General features: G+C 37.4%; 1 protein-coding gene across 4 annotated transcripts in view; it reads right to left on the reverse strand.

Annotated features, from left to right (window-relative positions):
- LOC128869991 (cadherin-87A) overlaps positions 1 to 19492 on the reverse strand; it is a 290958-nt gene that overhangs the window by 36383 nt on the left and 235083 nt on the right. For all 4 annotated transcript variants that reach the window (XM_054112599.1, XM_054112587.1, XM_054112591.1 and 1 more), the window contains 2 exons: positions 4489 to 4577; positions 4036 to 4382 (listed from right to left, as the gene is read on the reverse strand). In XM_054112599.1, the coding sequence (XP_053968574.1) occupies positions 4036 to 4382; positions 4489 to 4567 (426 nt within the window). In that variant the 5' untranslated portion in view covers positions 4568 to 4577. The remainder of the gene's footprint in view (positions 1 to 4035; positions 4383 to 4488; positions 4578 to 19492) is intronic.

Here is a 19492-nt window from a genome sequence, read left to right on the forward strand (position 1 = left end):
CAACGAAGTGAATAAATAGCAAATCGAGTGAAACGTTTTTGAACCTTCTCAATTCTTAAAGATGAACCCATATAGAATGGATCCCAAATGATGCTGCATTATTCGAGGTTTGATCTCACAAGAGAAAAATACAAATTTTTCAGCGTAGAGATATCCTGGAACTCCCTCGAATTCCTTATTACAAATCCAAGCATAGATCTAGACTTGGCAATCATAAAGTCTATATGTTTGGAAAATGACATTTTTGATGTAAATATGACCCCCAAGTCTTTCTTTTCGTAAATTTTTGTGAGGGTGGTAGTGCCCAACTTGTAATCGAAATCAATCGTAACTTTTCGTCTACTGAATGACATGTGCTGGCATTTACCAGCATTAAGAGGTAAGGAGTTATTATCACACCAAGCTTCCAATCTGGCTAAGTCTTCCTGAAGTCTTATGCAGTCAGTTACTTTCTCTACCCGACTGTAAATTTTCAGGTCATCTGCATACATCAGACAACGTGATGTCTCGAAAACGTCTGGAATGTCATTAACAAACATTAAGAACAATAGTGGCCCAAGATGGCTACCTTGAGGTACGCCTGAGGTAACTTTGATGGCATCAGATTTTATGTTATTTATACGAACGAATTGAGTTCTATCTGTTAGATAAGATGCAAGCCACTTGAGTAAGCTAGGATGAAGACCAAATGAACCCAGCTTTTTAAGTAGGATACTATGGCTGACTCGATCAAACGCTTTCGAAAAATCAGTGAATATGACATCGCATTGTTGGCCTGTTTCAAATTGGTTTAGAACATAATTTGTAAATAACCCTAAATTCGTAACAGTAGATCTACTCTTAACAAAGCCGTGCTGATTAGGCGATATGAGATTTGAAATTTGGAAGAAAATCAAATCATAAGCTAGCTTTTCAAAGAGTTTAGGTATGCAAGAGATTTTGCAGATAGGGCGATAATTTTGGACTTCCGACTTACTTCCAGACTTATGTATCGGTATGATAAACGATTTTTTCCAATTATGGAAAAACTCACCAGAAGCTAGTGATTTATTGAAGATAATTGTTAATGGTTTTGCTAGCGATGTAGCACAGTTTTTTAGTAATATAGGAGGGAAGCCGTCTTCTCCAGGAGTTGGGTCATTTGCCAAGGCCGATAGGCTCCTGAGTACATCATTAGATGAGAGCTGGAAACCTTTATTTGTTCGTGAGCTGTTAAAAGAGGTATCTTCTATTCCGGTGTCGGATTGACGAACATAAACAGATCTAAAAAAATCTGCAAAAAGATTACTAATTTTTTGAATGTCCGACGACGTTTCCCCCAAATAATGCATTTTTTCTGGAATTCCAGTGGTTTTCTTCTTACCGTTAATGAACTGCCAAAAAGATTTACAATTTTCTTTGATACCACTCTCTACTTTAGAAATGTAGTTCTGATATAAAAATTTGTTCAGAACATCGAATTCTTTTTGCAAACGATTGTACGCTTCATAAAGTTTTACGTTATTTTTAGATTTGCGGTATAATTTGTATGCTTTGGTTTTTTTATTGTTAAGATTAATGAGCCTAGAATTGTACCAGGCCGGTTTGGACTGATTTTTTGCAGACACTATTGGAACAAACATATGAATTGCACTTTCTAGTCTTCCTACGAAATCATCATACATCTGTGATAGTACGGGTTTGTTTAAGACAGTTTCCCAATCTACCAAATCCAATGACCGCGATATCTGGTTGAAATTGGCTTTATAGAAGTTATAATTTATGCAATTATTAATAACTGATTTGATATAGTTTATATGTTTAAAACGTACACATAACGCTTTATGGTGTATGGAGTTAGGAAGAGGGGGTGAAGAGAGGGACTCGACATCGGACTTTAGATCATTGCTTATGAATACTAAATCAAGTAAGCGATTCATATCATTGTGTACTCTGTTAATCTGGCAGAGGTTATATTCCGCAAAAGTGTCGAGCACCTCACATTCACTCTCGCTTGATACCCCATATGGTACTAATTTCTTAGCATCATCGTCGAAACACCAATTAACATTGGGTAAGTTGAAGTCACCCAAAATAATTATGTGTTGACCGCCAGTTAGACTATCCAGTGTTGTACAACAATTAATTACATGCTTTTTATATAATTCAATTGGGCTTGAAGGCGGTATATAACTTACACTAATGTATAATTCATTCGATTTTCCTAAATTAATTTTAATTATTATTTGATCAACATCAAAATATCCGTTGTCGGAACTCATACTTGGTGACAAAGTGATTTGTGTACTGGGTAGCCTCGAACTTACAGCAACAAGTACGCCACCACCTTTAGAGAGACCAGTAGTGCGGGAGCATCTGTCTTTACGAAATACATTATACAGTTGACAGTCAAATATTTCTGCTGTATAATGGCATTCAGAAAGCCAAGTCTCTGTTAAAACTATGATATCATAGACAGATGAAGAGGAGAAAAACAACAATGGTAGCATTTTAGTTCTTATGCCGCCAGCATTCTGATAATACAGTAGAAAGTCTGCCGTATTTGATAACTTAACGTCGGTACACGTTAGGTGTGCGGCGGTTTCGTCTCTTCTCTTTGAAAATTTTTAAACGGACGCACTTTTATATTCTCTTGCCAGAGAGAAGCGTCGAAAATCTTGTTATAATTTTTTTCAGACACACCAAGCTTAAATGATACTCTCTTTAGTCCTTTAAGTTCGACGTCTTTCTTTACTAGCATATAACAAGAAAGTTCGCTCTTATCGATCGCTGCGTGGTTGTGTACATATTCGATTATGCTTTCAGCGGTCACTGTGGGGTTGAAATATGACAAATGTACCCACTTCATAGCTACAATTACATCCAGTTCACGGTTTGCATTGCAGCCAACAACAGTGTTTTTCGGTTTACGTTTTGGATTTTTGTTCTTAGCACCAACAGTTGTAAACATTTCATCATTAACCGACTGCTGCTGCGAATCAGCAAGAGAAGGGTTATCCGACGGCACTGCTTGATTGCTTTGTGATAGCAACGACGTAAGCAGCGCAGGAGAGTGCGTAGCATGTTTTTGTGATTCTACTGTTTTAGATTGTTTGGCATTAGGCGGAGCAGCGAGAAAGAGCTTATTGCAAATCTTAGCATTTCGTACGGTATTGCATGGAGAGTTGGCAGCGGCTGCAGCAGCGGCAGCATAAGAGGTAGATGGAGCAGAAGAGAAAGATGGTGGTGTTGAGTTAGAAACAAGTACTCGATCCTTGTTTTTTGTTGTTGCAGAATTATTGTTGTGTAGTACATGTAAATTGTTGTGAAGGGCTTTTATATCATTAGCCAAAGCGGGAATAGTAGCAGCGACATCGAGATCGCAAAGTTTGTGACGAACGGCTTTTACCTCAAACTGTAGTTCTTCTACCTTTTTAACTAGATTAATTAGATTTCTCTTGTCGGTTTGCAAAGAGCTAATTACAGCTATCATTTTCTCCTGAGCATATCTAAGAGATTTAATTTCGTCGAAAACAGCTTGCAGGTTGATTTCTTGCTTGCTGCACTCCTCTGATGGATTCGGTCTTACGGGTACCGAAGTAGCTGGAAGCGATGAAATATTGGTGGTCTCAGAAATATTTTGATGTTGATTGTTGTTGTCTGCATCTATTGGCGGAGAAACTGAGCGAGGCGACAGTAGGAACGAATTACGGCGCGCTTTTGTGCATTGTTTACAACAATACTGCTTATTTATTTTCAGCAGGTACTCAATGTCAGCAGGCAATAAATTTTCACAAGTAAGATGGTAAAATTCACTGCACTTAACACACTGAATTTTTTTGTTTGGCTGCCCACGGTCAACCTTTTGACCGCATATGCATGGCATTGTGGATAAAAAAGTGTCCAAGTAAAACGATAGGTTAAATCGAGTCACTGTCGCACGAACGATTAGGTATATTACCAATAAACTTAGTTAACGCGGGAGGTCGGAAAAACACGTCCGTTTACGTTCAACGCTAGCAATTAAATTATATAATACAATACAATGTAACTTACATTCTGAAATTCTGGTGGGTTATCATTTTCATCCAGCACAATAATAGTGATTGGCACTTGTACGATATTATCCTGATCAGATTCACCATCGGGATTGACACGATCCCGTATCGTAACATAAAATAGTAGACTGTCTTTCTCCTCGCGATCTAATGGCTTAATTAATTTTATAACACCCGTAATGGGATCCACTTCAAAGTGTTCCGAGCCGATGGCACCAAAGGTAACATTACTGCCCTCCGGATCATAGCCTTGCAGTTGCGCGACAATTGTACCTACGGCTGCATTTTCCTCAAGCACAATATTATTGAGGACTTGAGTGAATACAGGCGGGCGATTCGTTTCGGCTGTAAAAGAGATGGAAATACAATATAAAGAAATTTGGATGAGTAAAAATTAAAGTAAAAATCAAAGAGGCGGTGAGAAATGTTATGTAGTGTCATTAGTACTTACAGCTGACTAACGGTGCGATGATGACAAGCGCTAACGCCAAAAGTTGATAGTGTGTGTGCAACAATTTAATTCTTGGCATTGTGTTGGTGCTGCAAAGGAAGAATGTGAAAATAGGTAAAGATTAAAAAAAGTGAGCAGAAGCGATTGAATAAAATATTTTATGCTTGAGAAATATTTTCAGTCAGGATTGCCATGTGTTTTTTCTCCGAATATTTTAAAAGCAAAGTTAATTATATTGTATATATTTATATTTGTTTATTATTGCTGTGATTTTGAAATTTTAAGAAAACAAAACTGGTGCTGAATAAGAGCTACTTTCCAGAAAGCTTTATTTTGTTCAAAACAAATGTTGTATATGAAAGCAAAGATATCTGCCCCCCACCACCATCAAGTGCAAACCACTGGATAGCTCTCAGCTGGGCATTGAACCAAACCACGTGTTTTAAGAGAACTCGTTGAGCAAAAAATAAATATCCCAATTTGTCGAAGTTAGCCTCTGAAATGGAGTTATGGGTCTTCGACGTTCGAAATTGAACCTTTGGATATATAAATAACGGAAAAAATATATATGGGAGTGGTCCGCCTCTTTCTCTTATTTAAAAGCTATCTAACTTGTTTTGTGCAAACTTGCGAGGTGTGTTCAAAATGTATCGCGAATATTGTGTTTTTTCAGAAATTATTTATTTATTCATTAATATCTATTTGTCCCCTTCAAAGTAATCCCCTTGAGATATTATGCACTTATGCAAACATTTTTTCCAATCTTCGAAGCACTTCAAAAAATCATTTTTTTTATCTTGTTCAGCTACTCCTTCGATGCCGTCTTTATCTCGTCAATCGTAGCGTAGCGTCGCCCTTTCATGTGCCTCTTCAGTTTCGGGAACAAGAAAAAGTCACAGGGGACCAGATACGGGTGCTGTGGCATCATTAGTGTGTTGTTTTTGGTCAAAAAGTCGCGCACAAGCAACGATGTGTGAGCAGGGGCGTTATCGTGATGCAAGAGCCAATTTTGGTTCTCCCACAAATCCGGGCATTTCTGGCGGATTGCTTAGTGCAAATTGCGCATAACTTGCAGGTAATATTCCTTATGGACCGTTTTACCCTGTGGCAATAGCTTATGATGCACAACGCCTCTGCAATCGAAGAAAACGGTAAGCAAAACTTTTACATTCGACCAAACTTGCAAAGCAGCTGTCAACGATTAACTGAACATTCAAAATGGCCGAACTCGTCGGTATGAGTGATTGATGAAAATCGAAAAATATACGTAACCTACGAGAATTCAAAATTCGCAATAGTTTTTGAACAAACCTCGTATATTACAGGTGCTATAAGGGGCCGCCGTAGCCGAATGGGTTGGTGCGTGACTACCATTCGGAATTCACAGAGAGAACGTAGGTTCGAATCTCGGTGAAACACCAAAATTAAGAAAAACATTTTTCTAATAGCGGTCGCCCTCGGCAGGCAATGACAAACCTCCAAGTGTATTTCTGCCATGAAAAAGCTCCTCATAAAAATATATGCCGTTCGGAGTCGGCTTGAAACTGAGGGGGAACAACATCAAGACGCACACCACAAATAGGAGGAGGAGCTCGCCCAAACACCAAAAAAGAGTGTACTCGCCAATTATATATACATATATATTTGAAAAGGATATTATAAATGTTCGTTCTTGTCAAAGATGATTTAGCAAATTCCGTTACTGGTATCTGAGCCTCCAAGAAAGTGATCGATCTGGACGACCATCCAGAGTCGAGAAATTGCAGGAGAGTTTAGCATCCATTATACAACTGTTGAAGATCACATCTTGGGTTTGTGTTAAAGCAAAGTGTTTGGGTTACACATGAATTAACGGAAAAGAATTTGTTTGGTCTAGTAAGAATGTGTTCATCACATCTGATTAGACACAATGTAGAGCTGTTTTTGGTCAAGCTGATTACCGGAGATGAAAATTGCAAACCAGGAACATCATCAGCAACAGTTCTAAACCAAGTATCCATCAACGAAAAGTACTGTTTTGTTTGTGGTGGGACATGAAAGGTCCAGTGTTCTACGGGTTGCTGAAACAGGTTGCTGTACTGCAATCAGCTGGATAAATTGAATGCAGCTATCAAAGAAAAAAGGCCAGCCTTAGCGTTAAAAAAAATAGTGTTCCAACACGATAATGCTCGAATTCACCTGACATTGCACCATCTGATTATTACCTGTTCAGAACTCTGCAAAATTAACTAACCGAAAAAAAAAAATTTAGTTCTTTTTAAAATGTTTTTAAGACAGTTGCTGAATATTTTAACTCCCATTTATAATATATAAGTAGGGGTGTATGGAATATGATGAGCTTATAACTTTTCCATTAAAATGTTAACCTCACAGATTCGTGGTGCACCCTACATTCGCAAATGATGCTCTAGCGATCGAGAGAAGGCGGTCAAGCTTAATATCTGCCCAGAGGAAATACTATTGCAATAAACTGGCTGGGAGTCTAATCAGCCCCTCATCTCAAAAAACGCGATTATCGAAAACGAATTCAGCAGTTTGCTCTTTAATGGATTAATAGGACTATCTATTATATAAACACTGCGTTAAATAATTAAAGCACAGGGAATTATTCACAATTTTTAACGAATGATTTATTTCATATTTAATTTTAATACCTTTTTTATGAAATTACAGTTCATTTCCCTACAAAACCCATATAAATCCAAGCTTAAAACTGGTTGCTTTTATTTTAAAAATAAAAGAAAGAATTTAAAGAAACGAGTATGCAGTTTTATACCCCATTGAATTTTGTGTTATAATAAAGTGTAAATTTAAAGTGGCTCAAAAACTGCGTTAATTATGGAAAGTTTTTCCTTTTGCTGGTTGTATTGGGCATATTTTCCCATATAGCGAATGCTCGAAATTTTTTTATATGGAAGAAAACACAAATGAAGAGACTTACAGTTCTACGCCGCTTTGTTCTCACCAAGTCACCTTACAAAAGAATTTTTTTGTGGACTCGCCTCGAAATGCGCCTCGAAATTGTTTGTAGGAAATTAATTTTTATTTAAACTTCATTCGTCGTATTTTTAATTAGATTCCTCGTTCTTTATCAACTTTCATTCAAATTGAAAAAATTTAGAAAAAAAAATTTTTTATTAAATTTTGAAAAGCTAAATATTTTAATTATCGAGGCGACTATTAAAAAGTTTAAAAACACAAAAAAACGCATCTATTCCTGGTACAGCCAAAGTTCGGATTATTCTATTTGCTTCTATTAAAATCATAGTTTTTTTTTAAATTTTTTTGTGAACAAGTTTATAAATGTCAAAAAGTTAATGCCGATGGCAAAATGTCAATGGGACATAAAATAAAAATAAAACCAGTCGGAAAACAAAAAATGCATAAACACATATTTACACACACAAAAACATACGCATAAATTGAGTGTTTGCCCATAAACCACATACATTGGCGCCAAAGGACTTCCAGCAAAGCCATCAGCAACCACTGAATTTTTGCTTTCATAAAACCAGTTAAACCTCACCCTGCACACTTAACAAGGAACACCACTTGATTGCGACCAAGTTCGCACAACTTCGCACGACATTAATTACAGCAATTTGTGCGCGAGCGCACCACTACTACTCGTTCCTCACATTCCCGCTGCGCCCCAAAGCTTGTGTACAAAACACTCACAAGCAAATACTCACTAAAAATGCAAAATAGTTTTTCGGCTTTTTAAGTTTCGGTTTGGGGAGTGCGAGAGCGGGTGCGCGCTAATTAATGCCACAGCGAAAAAAGGCAGTAGCAGCTCGACGTTTTGCTGTTGCTTGTTTGGTTTTTGTTTTTTGCTTCCTGTCTTTTTTTGCACGGATTTTACTGCTTTGCTGGCGGTATAAAACAGTAATAAGCGCAATAGCAGCTTGTAGCTTGCTGCGGCAGCTGCTGCATCTGTGCAAAGCAAACAAAGAAGTGATGCCGGCGTGCAAAAACAAAAACAAATTCAGCTAAAAAAATAACGCCAATGGTGACTCACAAAAACATTCTCATCGTTCAAGCATTCAATGGAGGGGAAAGGGTGATGCAAACGCCACTGGGTACTGGGTGCAACAATAGTGTAGCAGCAACAGCTTCATCAGCATAGCGACGGCAGGAAGTCAACTTTTGACGCACTTAAATCAAAACATCAACACAGTAAGCACCGGCAGCTCTGACAGCAGTAGCAGCCACGGCACTGCAGTTGAAAGCTGTTAAGTCGAGTGCGGCGGGTGGGGTGGGAAAACAAATAGCGTGAATTGCGCCTGCAAGCATGCAAGCGAGCAAAAAGTCACTTGAGGGTGTGCAGCATAGCAGAATGAAGTGAGTGGATCAACAGCTGCACTAACAGTCATAGAGACAGCGAAACAGCAGCACCGAGAGCAAATGGGAGAGTTGCACACACTTGCACTTGTCGAGTCGGGTCGGGTGTTACAGCTTTGAAGCGCGTGTTGCAAGTGCCAAAAAGTAATGTTTACATCAACATTACTGCCGACGGCAGTCAGCACTACCACGTAACCCCACAGCCCCTCGATTCCCCCAGCCCTCAACCTCCAATCAATTAACTCTATTTTCTCATTTTTGCTCCGCAAGCGTGTATGTGGCATACTCGCATTGTGGCATGCAACAAGCGTTCGGTGTCTGTTATTTCACACTTTTAGCTGCTCATTTTTTTATTCTTTTTATTTTTGCTTCACAGCTGTTTTCCGCTTTTTACACTTTTTCCTGTATTTAAGTTTTTTCTTATCGCCCTTCCTTTCATATTCTGAGCTTTGTTTACCTAAGTATTTTGCACTCAAAAGTTTGTACAATGTTAAATTTTATTTACGCTAAGATACTATTGGAAAACTTAAAGAAAAATATGTAATTATCATTAAGAGGAACTTATGCCTTATCCTTAAGCTGATAAGTTATTTTTGTTATACCAGCATAATTCCCACGACTGTATATGTATATAATTGGCGCTTGTACCCTTTTTTTTTGGTGTTCGCCGTCTATTTGTGTTGTGCGTCATGACGTAGCGGTCGCTACTCTACTTCATTAGCATTTCATAAAAAAATAAGTTGTTTGTAAAGTCGGTTTACTGACGATAGTTTAACGTGATAACGTCATCAAAATATTGATGGAATGGTTGCATTTTTCAAAAGAAAATTTTAATTTTATTTGTTTGATAGATATTTTGTACAGATATAGAGAAGGAGGTAAATGGAGTCGCAATGGAATTGATCAAGTTACATTTACACAAACGTGAAAAATTACGAAACATTTATCAAATTCATGAAAGATATGTTCAATTTCGATTGTGCATCAGACGTTAATAAGTCAACAACACTATGAGGCACCATCATCGATTTGACTTTTTCAAGACACATTACACTCGAAACACTCCCTTTCATTTCCTACTTTTCCTATCATCGTCCTATTCTCAACAGAGAAATGGTTCATTACCATGCACACAGGAAGAAGGCATATGCAAATACAAATATGTGAATTTATATTGTACATATGCGCATATACATACATATATATGCTCACTCAAGTAGGACAGAGCCAGATGTCGAACGTTGCCGAGCGCGGGGGCCGATTGTGCCTCTTTGTCGTTCGTTCTGCGCTCTGGCTTGCAGTTCAAGCAAGGTAACGACGCATGAGCAAGATAACGACGCATTTTTTTGTTGCGTGCAGCCGGTTACATCGAATTATAAGACGTTATCACGTCAAAAATTAAGCAATTGTTGTTGTTGTAGCAGCATAAACATTCCCCATACTTACATACGGGGAATACTGCTGGAGTGACAGTCCTTGGCCGGATATAAATCCGGGTCGTTTCGGTAACGTAGAACCAACTATCGTGGAAACGAAATTAAGCTATTATTTTATGTTGCTGCAACAATAATAACAACAACAGTTTAATGATAAAGGTTTCATGTTCTTAGCGGTTCTATAAACTAGTAGAATTATCTCATTGTCTATTCAGGAAAATCTCGTTACAAACATTCCCCACCATGCCAGTTTCGATGATGTGAAATCTTATTCAAGAAATATCTCATCAAATCTATAATTTCATACCGTACCGAGATGCAGCTATGTAATGGCATTCGAGAGGTCTAAGTCGTGAAGATACACTGTTGACTGAATTCCATGTTCCACTTAGCATAGGAAGCGTGGGAAAACCGAGGATAGAGAGAGTGTTGTCTGAGTTTCTGATTGAGCTCATTAACAGCTTTATTTATTTGAGTTTGATAGCTCGCTAGCCGTTTTGGCGCCCAAGAATGTTGCAGCTTTTGATAAATTTATTGGGCCTTGTAGCTCTTGCAGGGAAGCTGTGGTGCATTGACGTATGGTTTAAATGCATGCTTTAAGTTTACTATTTCAACCCCGAGAGATGCCGCGATCTGTTCTGTAAATGAAATGCTAAGCCAAAGCTAATTAGTAATTTATATTATCGTCAAGACTCGAGATTCTATTTGGTACAAGTGGTTGAAAGTCAAGTATAACTTTATATTTTAAAAATCTATCTGCTAGATTGTGAATGATATGTGGTATTCACAGGCTGGCGCAGTATTAATCACCCTATTGGAAGATTTATAGTTTCTGCAAATACGCGTAAAGGTTATAATAAAGATTTCCATCACATGTTTTTTTAATTAGCAACAGTTATTAAAAAATCAAATAGGATGATTAATTTGGCGCCACCTTGTGGGGTGATATACAATACTAGGCTACAACGCTTAGTCTTCAGAAATCGTAAACCTTTTTTTTTTGTAATGAAGTCATTCATTTCAACTTGCTTTCCAGCACTATTATACAACTTTCAAATACTCTGCAAGAGAAAAGTGAAGCTAAACACAGTTAAATTCGCCAAAACTCCAGATTCTGTGTCATAGTTTATTTAGTCAGAAAATTGTTTGCTGTTGAGCTTCCGTGCGACTAAGGCAGTAGATTAGAATAATATTTTTACCCAAGTTTTGTATTATTTAAATAAAAAATTTACTTACATTTAAAATCAGAAAAGTAGATAAATAAATGCACACAAATTTTTTAAAGTTGATTTTACTTAAACCAACGCCATTTTACTTTGCAATTGATTTTGCCCAAAAGAAAACAGCAAAAGACTCGACCAAACGTTTTTCTATCAAAATGCCATTCTTAATTTCAGTACTAAATATATACATATATATGTATGTACTATGTTTACCACAACATCCGAAGCAAATCGCAAAAAGTTAAATGTCACAGCACCACTACACCACCACCATTGCCTCTCGTTATGGTATGTACGAGTATTTGTAACTTCGTAAGCGCCTGTGGCATTACATTCAGCGCATTACGAAGCTCAAACAAAAACATGCAAATTAAATTTTGCCGCCAAAATTCAATTAGTTGACAACGAATAGTGAACACAACAACAAATAACTTTTTTAACAATAGCAAAAGCTTTGCGCTGTTAAAGCAGCAACAATAACAAGGACAAGAGTAGCCAGTAACAAAATAAACGTAACAACCGAAAATCAACTAAAAAGACAAGGAACGCATATCCAAAAAATACAATTACGAGTATAGTAGCACTCGTATAAATGCCGTTAGATGAAGAGGACAACAAAGCGTGTATAAAAATGCATGCAATTCAAGAACTGTGCCGATTTTCGGGCTATGACTGCAAATTCCATGCTGAATATTTCGACGACGCACTACGGTCGAGGGGCGATTAAAGGACTAGCGTTTATGATGTGTCTAAATTTCTTTGTGTGTATAAGCATATCTGCATATACCCTGCAGGAAAATCTTCCCTTCTATTGAAATTGACGAATATAGTAATTTATGAGGATATACATATGAAGCTATGCAATAAAAATTTTGCTGCAGTCTATTGGCATCCCCCTAAAGGTAATTGATCTTTCTATTAATACGCTAACAAATACCATGGCGAAGGTCATTGTGCAAGCAGAGTGTTCAGAGTCATTTCCCATTATATCAGGAGTTAAACAGAGAAACGCTTTATCGACATTGGTATTCAACCTAGTCCTTCACGCAGCAACAACCGAAATAAATCCAAATGGGACCTTATACAGAAAGCCATTCCAGCTTTGTGCATATCAGATGATATACCCTATGATCAAAAAGTTCCGGGAAGGTAATGTTGACTGTTCTCTTCGATGGCCAAGACGTAGGGCACCATGAGTACCTTCCAGCGGGCCAGACAGTCAATAAAGAATATTATTTATTTGTTTTGAAGCGTTTGAGAGTTGCTAGAAATGTGGGCAAACAATTCTTAGATTTCGCATGATGATAACGCGCCATCGCACCGAGCCCAAATTGTGCTGAATTATTTGACCAAACACCAAATAAATACTAGCGTGCAAGCACCGTATTCACCTGATATGGCCCCGTGCGACTTATTTTTGTTTCTCAAGTTGAAGTTACCACTTCGTGGAAGGAGTTCTCAGTCGATAGAGGAGATCAAAGAGAATGCGACGAAGGAGTTGAAGGCCATCCCTTCGTCAGCCTATCAGGTATGCATGGAGGACTGAAATTCCTGAAATTTCCTGAAATTTAACTCTGTTTTGTTTTATTTAAACATTCCCGGTACTTTCTGATCATAGGGTACTTTTTAAGACGAAGTTAGAGCCAAAGTATTTGTGTCCAAGCTTCGAAAAAGCAGCATAGTTTAGCAGAATATGAAGAAATGGTTTGAACAGATTCTGCTAGAAACTGTCCTTCATTGTATTAAGTACCTACCCATGGAATCCTATCGATAGATAGTGGTAAAGAACCCCAACAACATCAAGAGTTGTGGCATTTATTTAGCTTACCTGAGGCCCACTTATCAAAGAGAAAAGGCAGGTAATCAGATGACTCCCACACTCGCTTTGCGTGGATAAAGTACCTAACCTAAGACCTTGACACTGGATTGTGAGAAGTAACCTATTTCGGCATATATACTTTCAGCAAAGAGGCTGTTGTCTTTGCTTGAATTACATACACTATAATATTCGGGTAGCCTAAATTTAGACTGGTGAAGAGTTTATTACTAAACACGTCTTCTCCAACATATCCGTCTAACTTCGTACCGTCTTTGCATATGTGCATGGCGTCTTGGTTGCGGATGCAGCGTTTATTCGGCAACTTCTTTAAGATAATTATGAACCAAGTCGGCTCGGAGCCAGGGAAGGAGTACAGAAATCACTGATGGCTCTTGAATGCAGCACAAAATAGTTTATGATCTCTTTTTTCTTCCATTAGTATTAGGTTTCCAAGAAAACTTTCTCTCTGGAGTTAAGTTGAGGTAGTGAACCTTGTCAAAGAACAGTTGCGAAACGCCAATTTATGCATGGAGTTGAATATAAGAGAGCTCATATTTTTTAGCTAATAAGACGAGTACCATCTTACTTGGATTTACAATAAGTCGAGCATCAGCAGACCATTTCATTCGATTCTTAAATGTTCCTAATTAGTGTCACGCCATCTGCGTAGGTTATCAGCCTTTTCTTTAGTTTATCCTGAAGATCGTTGACAACAAAGACCGACAATAACAGGCTTCTTCAGCAATAGTTCTGTCACAAAGAATAAGACAAACAAATCTGATCCTCAGTAAACTGAAACGCATCTGAAAATTGCTTTGAACAGGTTGTTAATAAAAGTTACTTCACTTCAGGCCTTTAAAAACCAATATGCGGTTAGGAGAACAAATATTTTTTCTAGCCGCTCGATTTGGGTTTTTACCAAAGTATGTTGGGTTATGAGTACCACAATTTTTATTAGTTCAGATTATCCCTACATGGTTTCGGACCGCTTAGCGTGTGCTTATGCGGCTCTCCAATATGCTCTTCACAGAGAGCTTGTTGTTAAAACAACTTTATATTCGATTACGAGTACCGCAAATGCGGATAACGTCATTTTGTTTTGGCCGTTATTGTGTGGGACTTAAAGTAATTTTTGTTGTCAATGAGTTGCACTCGTTTTCGTAATTTGGTGCTGTTAACAACATTGCTACGTAAACAATGTAGCGAAATATTTTTAATCCACGCTTAGAGATTGATTAAACTGAATATTCGAAAAAAATAGGAGCGATAAAAACGAGTACATTAATATATACAAGTTAGACTTAGTCGATTGCAGGATGGATCGTTTTGGTGTGTACCCAAATCTCAAAGTTTCTGACCGAATTTCGTCCTCGCTTGCATATAGGTGCTGTGCATATAGATTTTATTAAAAAAATTCAGGCTTCTACCAGTATACCCTATGATCAGAAAGTACCAGGAATGTTTAAGTAAAATAAAACAGAGTTAAATTTCAGTCAAATTTATTTTATCTCCTGCAAAATGTGGCCCGTCTGAAGCAACACACATGTGCAAACGTTTAACCCAGTCCGCCATGCACCCCTGGTAGGCCGACGAAGGAATGGCCTTCAGCTCCTTCGTCGCATTCCCTTTGATCTCCTATATCGACTGAGATCTCCTTCCACGAAATGGTAAATTCAACTTGGAAAACAAAAAGAAGTCGGGCGGGTCCATATGAGATGAAAACGGTGTTTGCACGATGGTATTTACTTAGTGTTTGGTCAAATAATCCAGCACAATTTGGGCTCGGTGCGATGGCGCGTTATCATCATGCGAAATCCAAGAATTGTTTGCCCACATTTCCGGCCGTTTGCGACGTACAGCATCTCTCAAATGCTTCAAAACGGATAAATAATATTCTTTAATGACTGCCTGGCACGATGGAAGAAACTCATGGTACTCTACGTCTTGGCAATCGAATAAAACAGTCAACATCACCTTCCCGGTACTTTTTGATCATAGGTTATGCTGCCTCAAAACGTCGAAAAATGTTTAACAAAAGCCAGGGGGCCATTATAAGATCTGAGTGAGTTAAAATAAGAACAAATCATGCGTGGTATCCTAGCTTGCCTTATCTTATCTCATCTTATATACTTATACATACACATATACATATTTATATATTGGGCTCCTCCTTCTATTTGTGGTGTGCATTTTGAAGTTGTTCCATAAATAGAGAGACTGCCGCCTCCAAACGGTAGATGGTTTTTTATGAGGGGTTCATTCACGGAAGAGATACACTCAGCGGTTTGCCACTGCCTGACGAGAGACGTCCGGTTTTTAGAAAACCCTTTTTCTGTTTCATGTCCACAGTGTATTTTGAACCCGGCCCCTACTAGGCTAAGGTGGCCGCCATTATTTCAATCTCTTCTGTCTGAAAATTTCAATAGAAATTACCTGCCAGAGTACACTACTTTAAGCAGTGAATCAGGCATCTGCCATCCAAGTCAGGAAATTTCACCAGAGTAGGTGTTTCTTAAATAACTTTCTGATTATAACCCACCAGATGGGAATGGCCTTATTAAATGAAACTTGAAAACCTTCTATTTCCATCTCATCACTGTCTAGCAAATCTGAATGATATAATATAATTCATATAATACATGTAGCTATATTCTGTAAGGTAAAAGCAAAGGAACAAAACGGCTTTTTCCAGGCAAATATTCATTGATGAAGCCCACGACCACCATGCTAGGTCCCATGTGCCGATAATCAAAATTTTGAAATACAAATTTTACGAAATTACAACCTTAAATTTTACAGCACAGCCTATATGTTGGCCAATTCACACTGGCATGTAACTCATACGCAACGTTGACCTAACATATTAAGTGTTGTAATGAATTTAGTACATACAAGTATGCAAACACAAACCGCCCGCCTACGTACGTATGTACATACAAGTAAACAAAACTAAGCGCGCATGCATACAAGCCTGTATGATTCGTTCGAGTTCGGCTGTAGTATGCAGGTAGAAATTATTCACATTTTATCCGTGAAATTCCACCAAAATATCTTTTAATACATTCGTTGACTGACACCCAGCTGCTGCTATTGCTATACTTAAATCCAATTATTGCTTACAGGAATTCCCCTATGCACGCCTAATTGCAATTTTGCGCTTATTTTTACATAGCAGGTACTTTAATTTGCGTTGGAGTTGCATTTCCACTCCCCTACTCCATCATACAATTCTCGGTGCGCCCTAGATTGTTCATTGTTCTGCTTTTTAATCGCACACAAAATCAATTCCGCCGAGTAATCGCTACTAAATGTGCACGTGTGTAATATTCTATATAAAATCAGCGATATTTCCACCCCATATTCAAAATGTGTGTCCACGCGAATACGCCGATATCCAAAAGCATTGATTTGAAAATTTTGTAATCGTACACTTTTGCGTATGTGGGAATTTAATTTATCAGTTGCACATCAAATTTGCGGCCTAATGTGCCGCGAAAAATAATCAAATCAGGAAAATTTAGCGCATACAAGGAAATATCAATCATAGGTGGCATAATAGAATAGGCTGTTAGAAAATTCCCTGCACCAGCATTTAATAATAAAATGAGAATTTAGTTTGAAATTTAGAGTTAAATAAATATTTTGAGATTTGCTAGAAACCGAGAGAAATGATTGCACGCGGTATTGTACATACATACAGTGTATCACTAAAGTAAGTATGCAGCGATGATTTCACCATGGTACAAAAGAAATAAAACTCAAAAGTAACACTACGAAAACAAAATACAATTTTATTTATTTTTCAAAGTCTTATATACATATTTACAACAAAAAATAATATAAAAGTAATTCTTGTTTTAGCCAGATCGGCTTAATATGAAAAAAGTCTTAAAATCACATCACAAAAATAAGTATGCATTCAATCAAAAACCGAATTCAAGAAAAAATTTTAAAATTATAATGAACTGTTAATATTTCGTTGGATAGCCTTTACTCTTTTTGACAGCTTTTAACCGCGATGACATAGAGTTTACCAGGTTATGAGTCACAGAAGTTGGAATCTTTCCCTATTCCTCCATAAGTGCTTTCTTTAGGTCATTTTATGTTTCTTATTTTATGTTTCCTTATTTGTCTGTCAAGATGTTCCCACAAATGTTCAATGACATTCAAATCTGGCGATTGCGGTGGTGTTTTTAATTGCTTTGGCGTGTTAAACAGCAGCCATTTTCTCATAACTAGAGCAGTATGCTTGGGGTCATTGTCCTGTTGGAAGACAAATGATCGCTCAAGCCCCAATTTTAATGCACTTGGCTTCAAATTATCCTTCAAAATGTTGAGATAAACAGTTTTGTCCATTATCCCTTCAATCACAACCAGATTTCCTACACCAGAATCCGCCATACAACCCCACACCATTATTGAACCGCCACCATGTTTAACTGTGCCGGTCATGTTTTGAGGATCGAGCTCTGAATTTACCATACTCCATACTTTTTCGCATCCGTCGGAACCAAAAATATTAAATTTACGTTCGTCAGAGAAAATAACGGTATTCCAAAAGTGTTGGTCTTTGGTTTCGTGCAGTTTTACAAATTCAAGTCTTTTCTTTCTGTTAGTACTATTTACAAACGGCTTTTTACGGATGTTCCGACCATGGAAACCAGCAGTATACAAAGCACGACGAATGGGTTGGGGGTTAGAAGTCTTGCCAGTTTCTTTTTCCATTTCAGCCTGTATTTTAGGGGCACTCGTTTTGGGGTTATTCAGTACCTTTCGTACAATTATCCTACGTTCCTGCTCCGTGAAAATTTTCGGGCGACCAGTTCTTGGTTGGTTCTTGGTATTACCTTCTCTTTTAAATTTTTCAATAATTTTTTGTACCGTGGCGTTGCTTTTATTAACATCTTTTGCAATTTGGCGTTGGCTTTTATTATCTTTGTACAATTTTATTATTAAATCCTTCATATCTTGTGAAAGTTCTTTGCCTCGAGGAGCCATGACCAAAATTTTAGCTTGAATTCACTTTATAACTTTAAAAATAATTCGCGCTTACACAACGAAACAAATTTGATGGTTTTTGTCGCAAATAAATCACATAAAGACTATCGAAATACACAAATTTGCGAACTGCATACATACTTTTGTTATATGATTTTTACCGTTTCCTACGTAATGACGCCAGACAAGATAACGGAACAATATGTCGGCATCGTGTATTTTATATTCTTGTTAGGGATTCTGCATAGCAATTGCATACATACATTTGATAAAAATATGTCGAATTATTTTGGGAATAAATTCACATATTCGGCTGTTAACCATGGTGCATACTTACTTTAGTGATACACTGTATATCTAAAATAAAATTTATCTCAATGTGGGTTTGTGAGTGGAAATTTGGACTCTTACTGTGAAACTTGATTTAAAGGATGTGCAAAAAGACTAAGATAAGGTGTTTTAAATATCTGAACACGTTTGAAAGCGCTATTCAAAAAGGCGTTGTTGAGTGCTAATTCCACATAGTGAAAAGATTTATAGAGGTGTAGCCAAGATTAGACCGTTAACCGGCTCTCAGCAAATTTGAAAGAATCAGCTGATTGGCTGACGATATACGAAAAAAAACCAACACAACCTTAACTCATGCTACTTCGTTGCTGTCTGAACCATAGATGACTAGATGTGAAACTCTTTTTCTCGTGAGAGCGCTGAAAAATGTGCATTTTTTATAACATTTTCCAATATTGCCACACCGGTAGAAATATGAATTGGGTATTTTTGAACCAAAGGTCTGGAATTTTTAGTTTCCACACCACCATTGAGGTTAGTATTTAGTGTGCGGTTGCCCAATAGCCTTATATCACTCGTAAACACCTACATATACTAAAAATAATCCTACATATACTAAGCACAATCCGTATGAAATATGTATGTACATAAATAAGCCAAAAATTTAAAAATTTATATGTAAATGAAATTATTTAAAACTGATATACATAAGTAATTTAATAATAATAAAGTTATGAACCCGAAAAACATAAGTTATAATTAAAAACATGACTTTTTGCTCTTTATTCGCAACTCATTTTTGTACCGTTGACACAAACATACTGACACTTTAGACGCAATAACTTCGCTTCTACTGAACCGAATGTCACTAAGCTTTCACTTGAAGTCAGCTTCACTTT

Source organism: Anastrepha ludens, chromosome 2 (genome assembly GCF_028408465.1).
Source record: "Anastrepha ludens isolate Willacy chromosome 2, idAnaLude1.1, whole genome shotgun sequence".
NCBI lineage: Eukaryota > Metazoa > Arthropoda > Insecta > Diptera > Tephritidae > Anastrepha > Anastrepha ludens.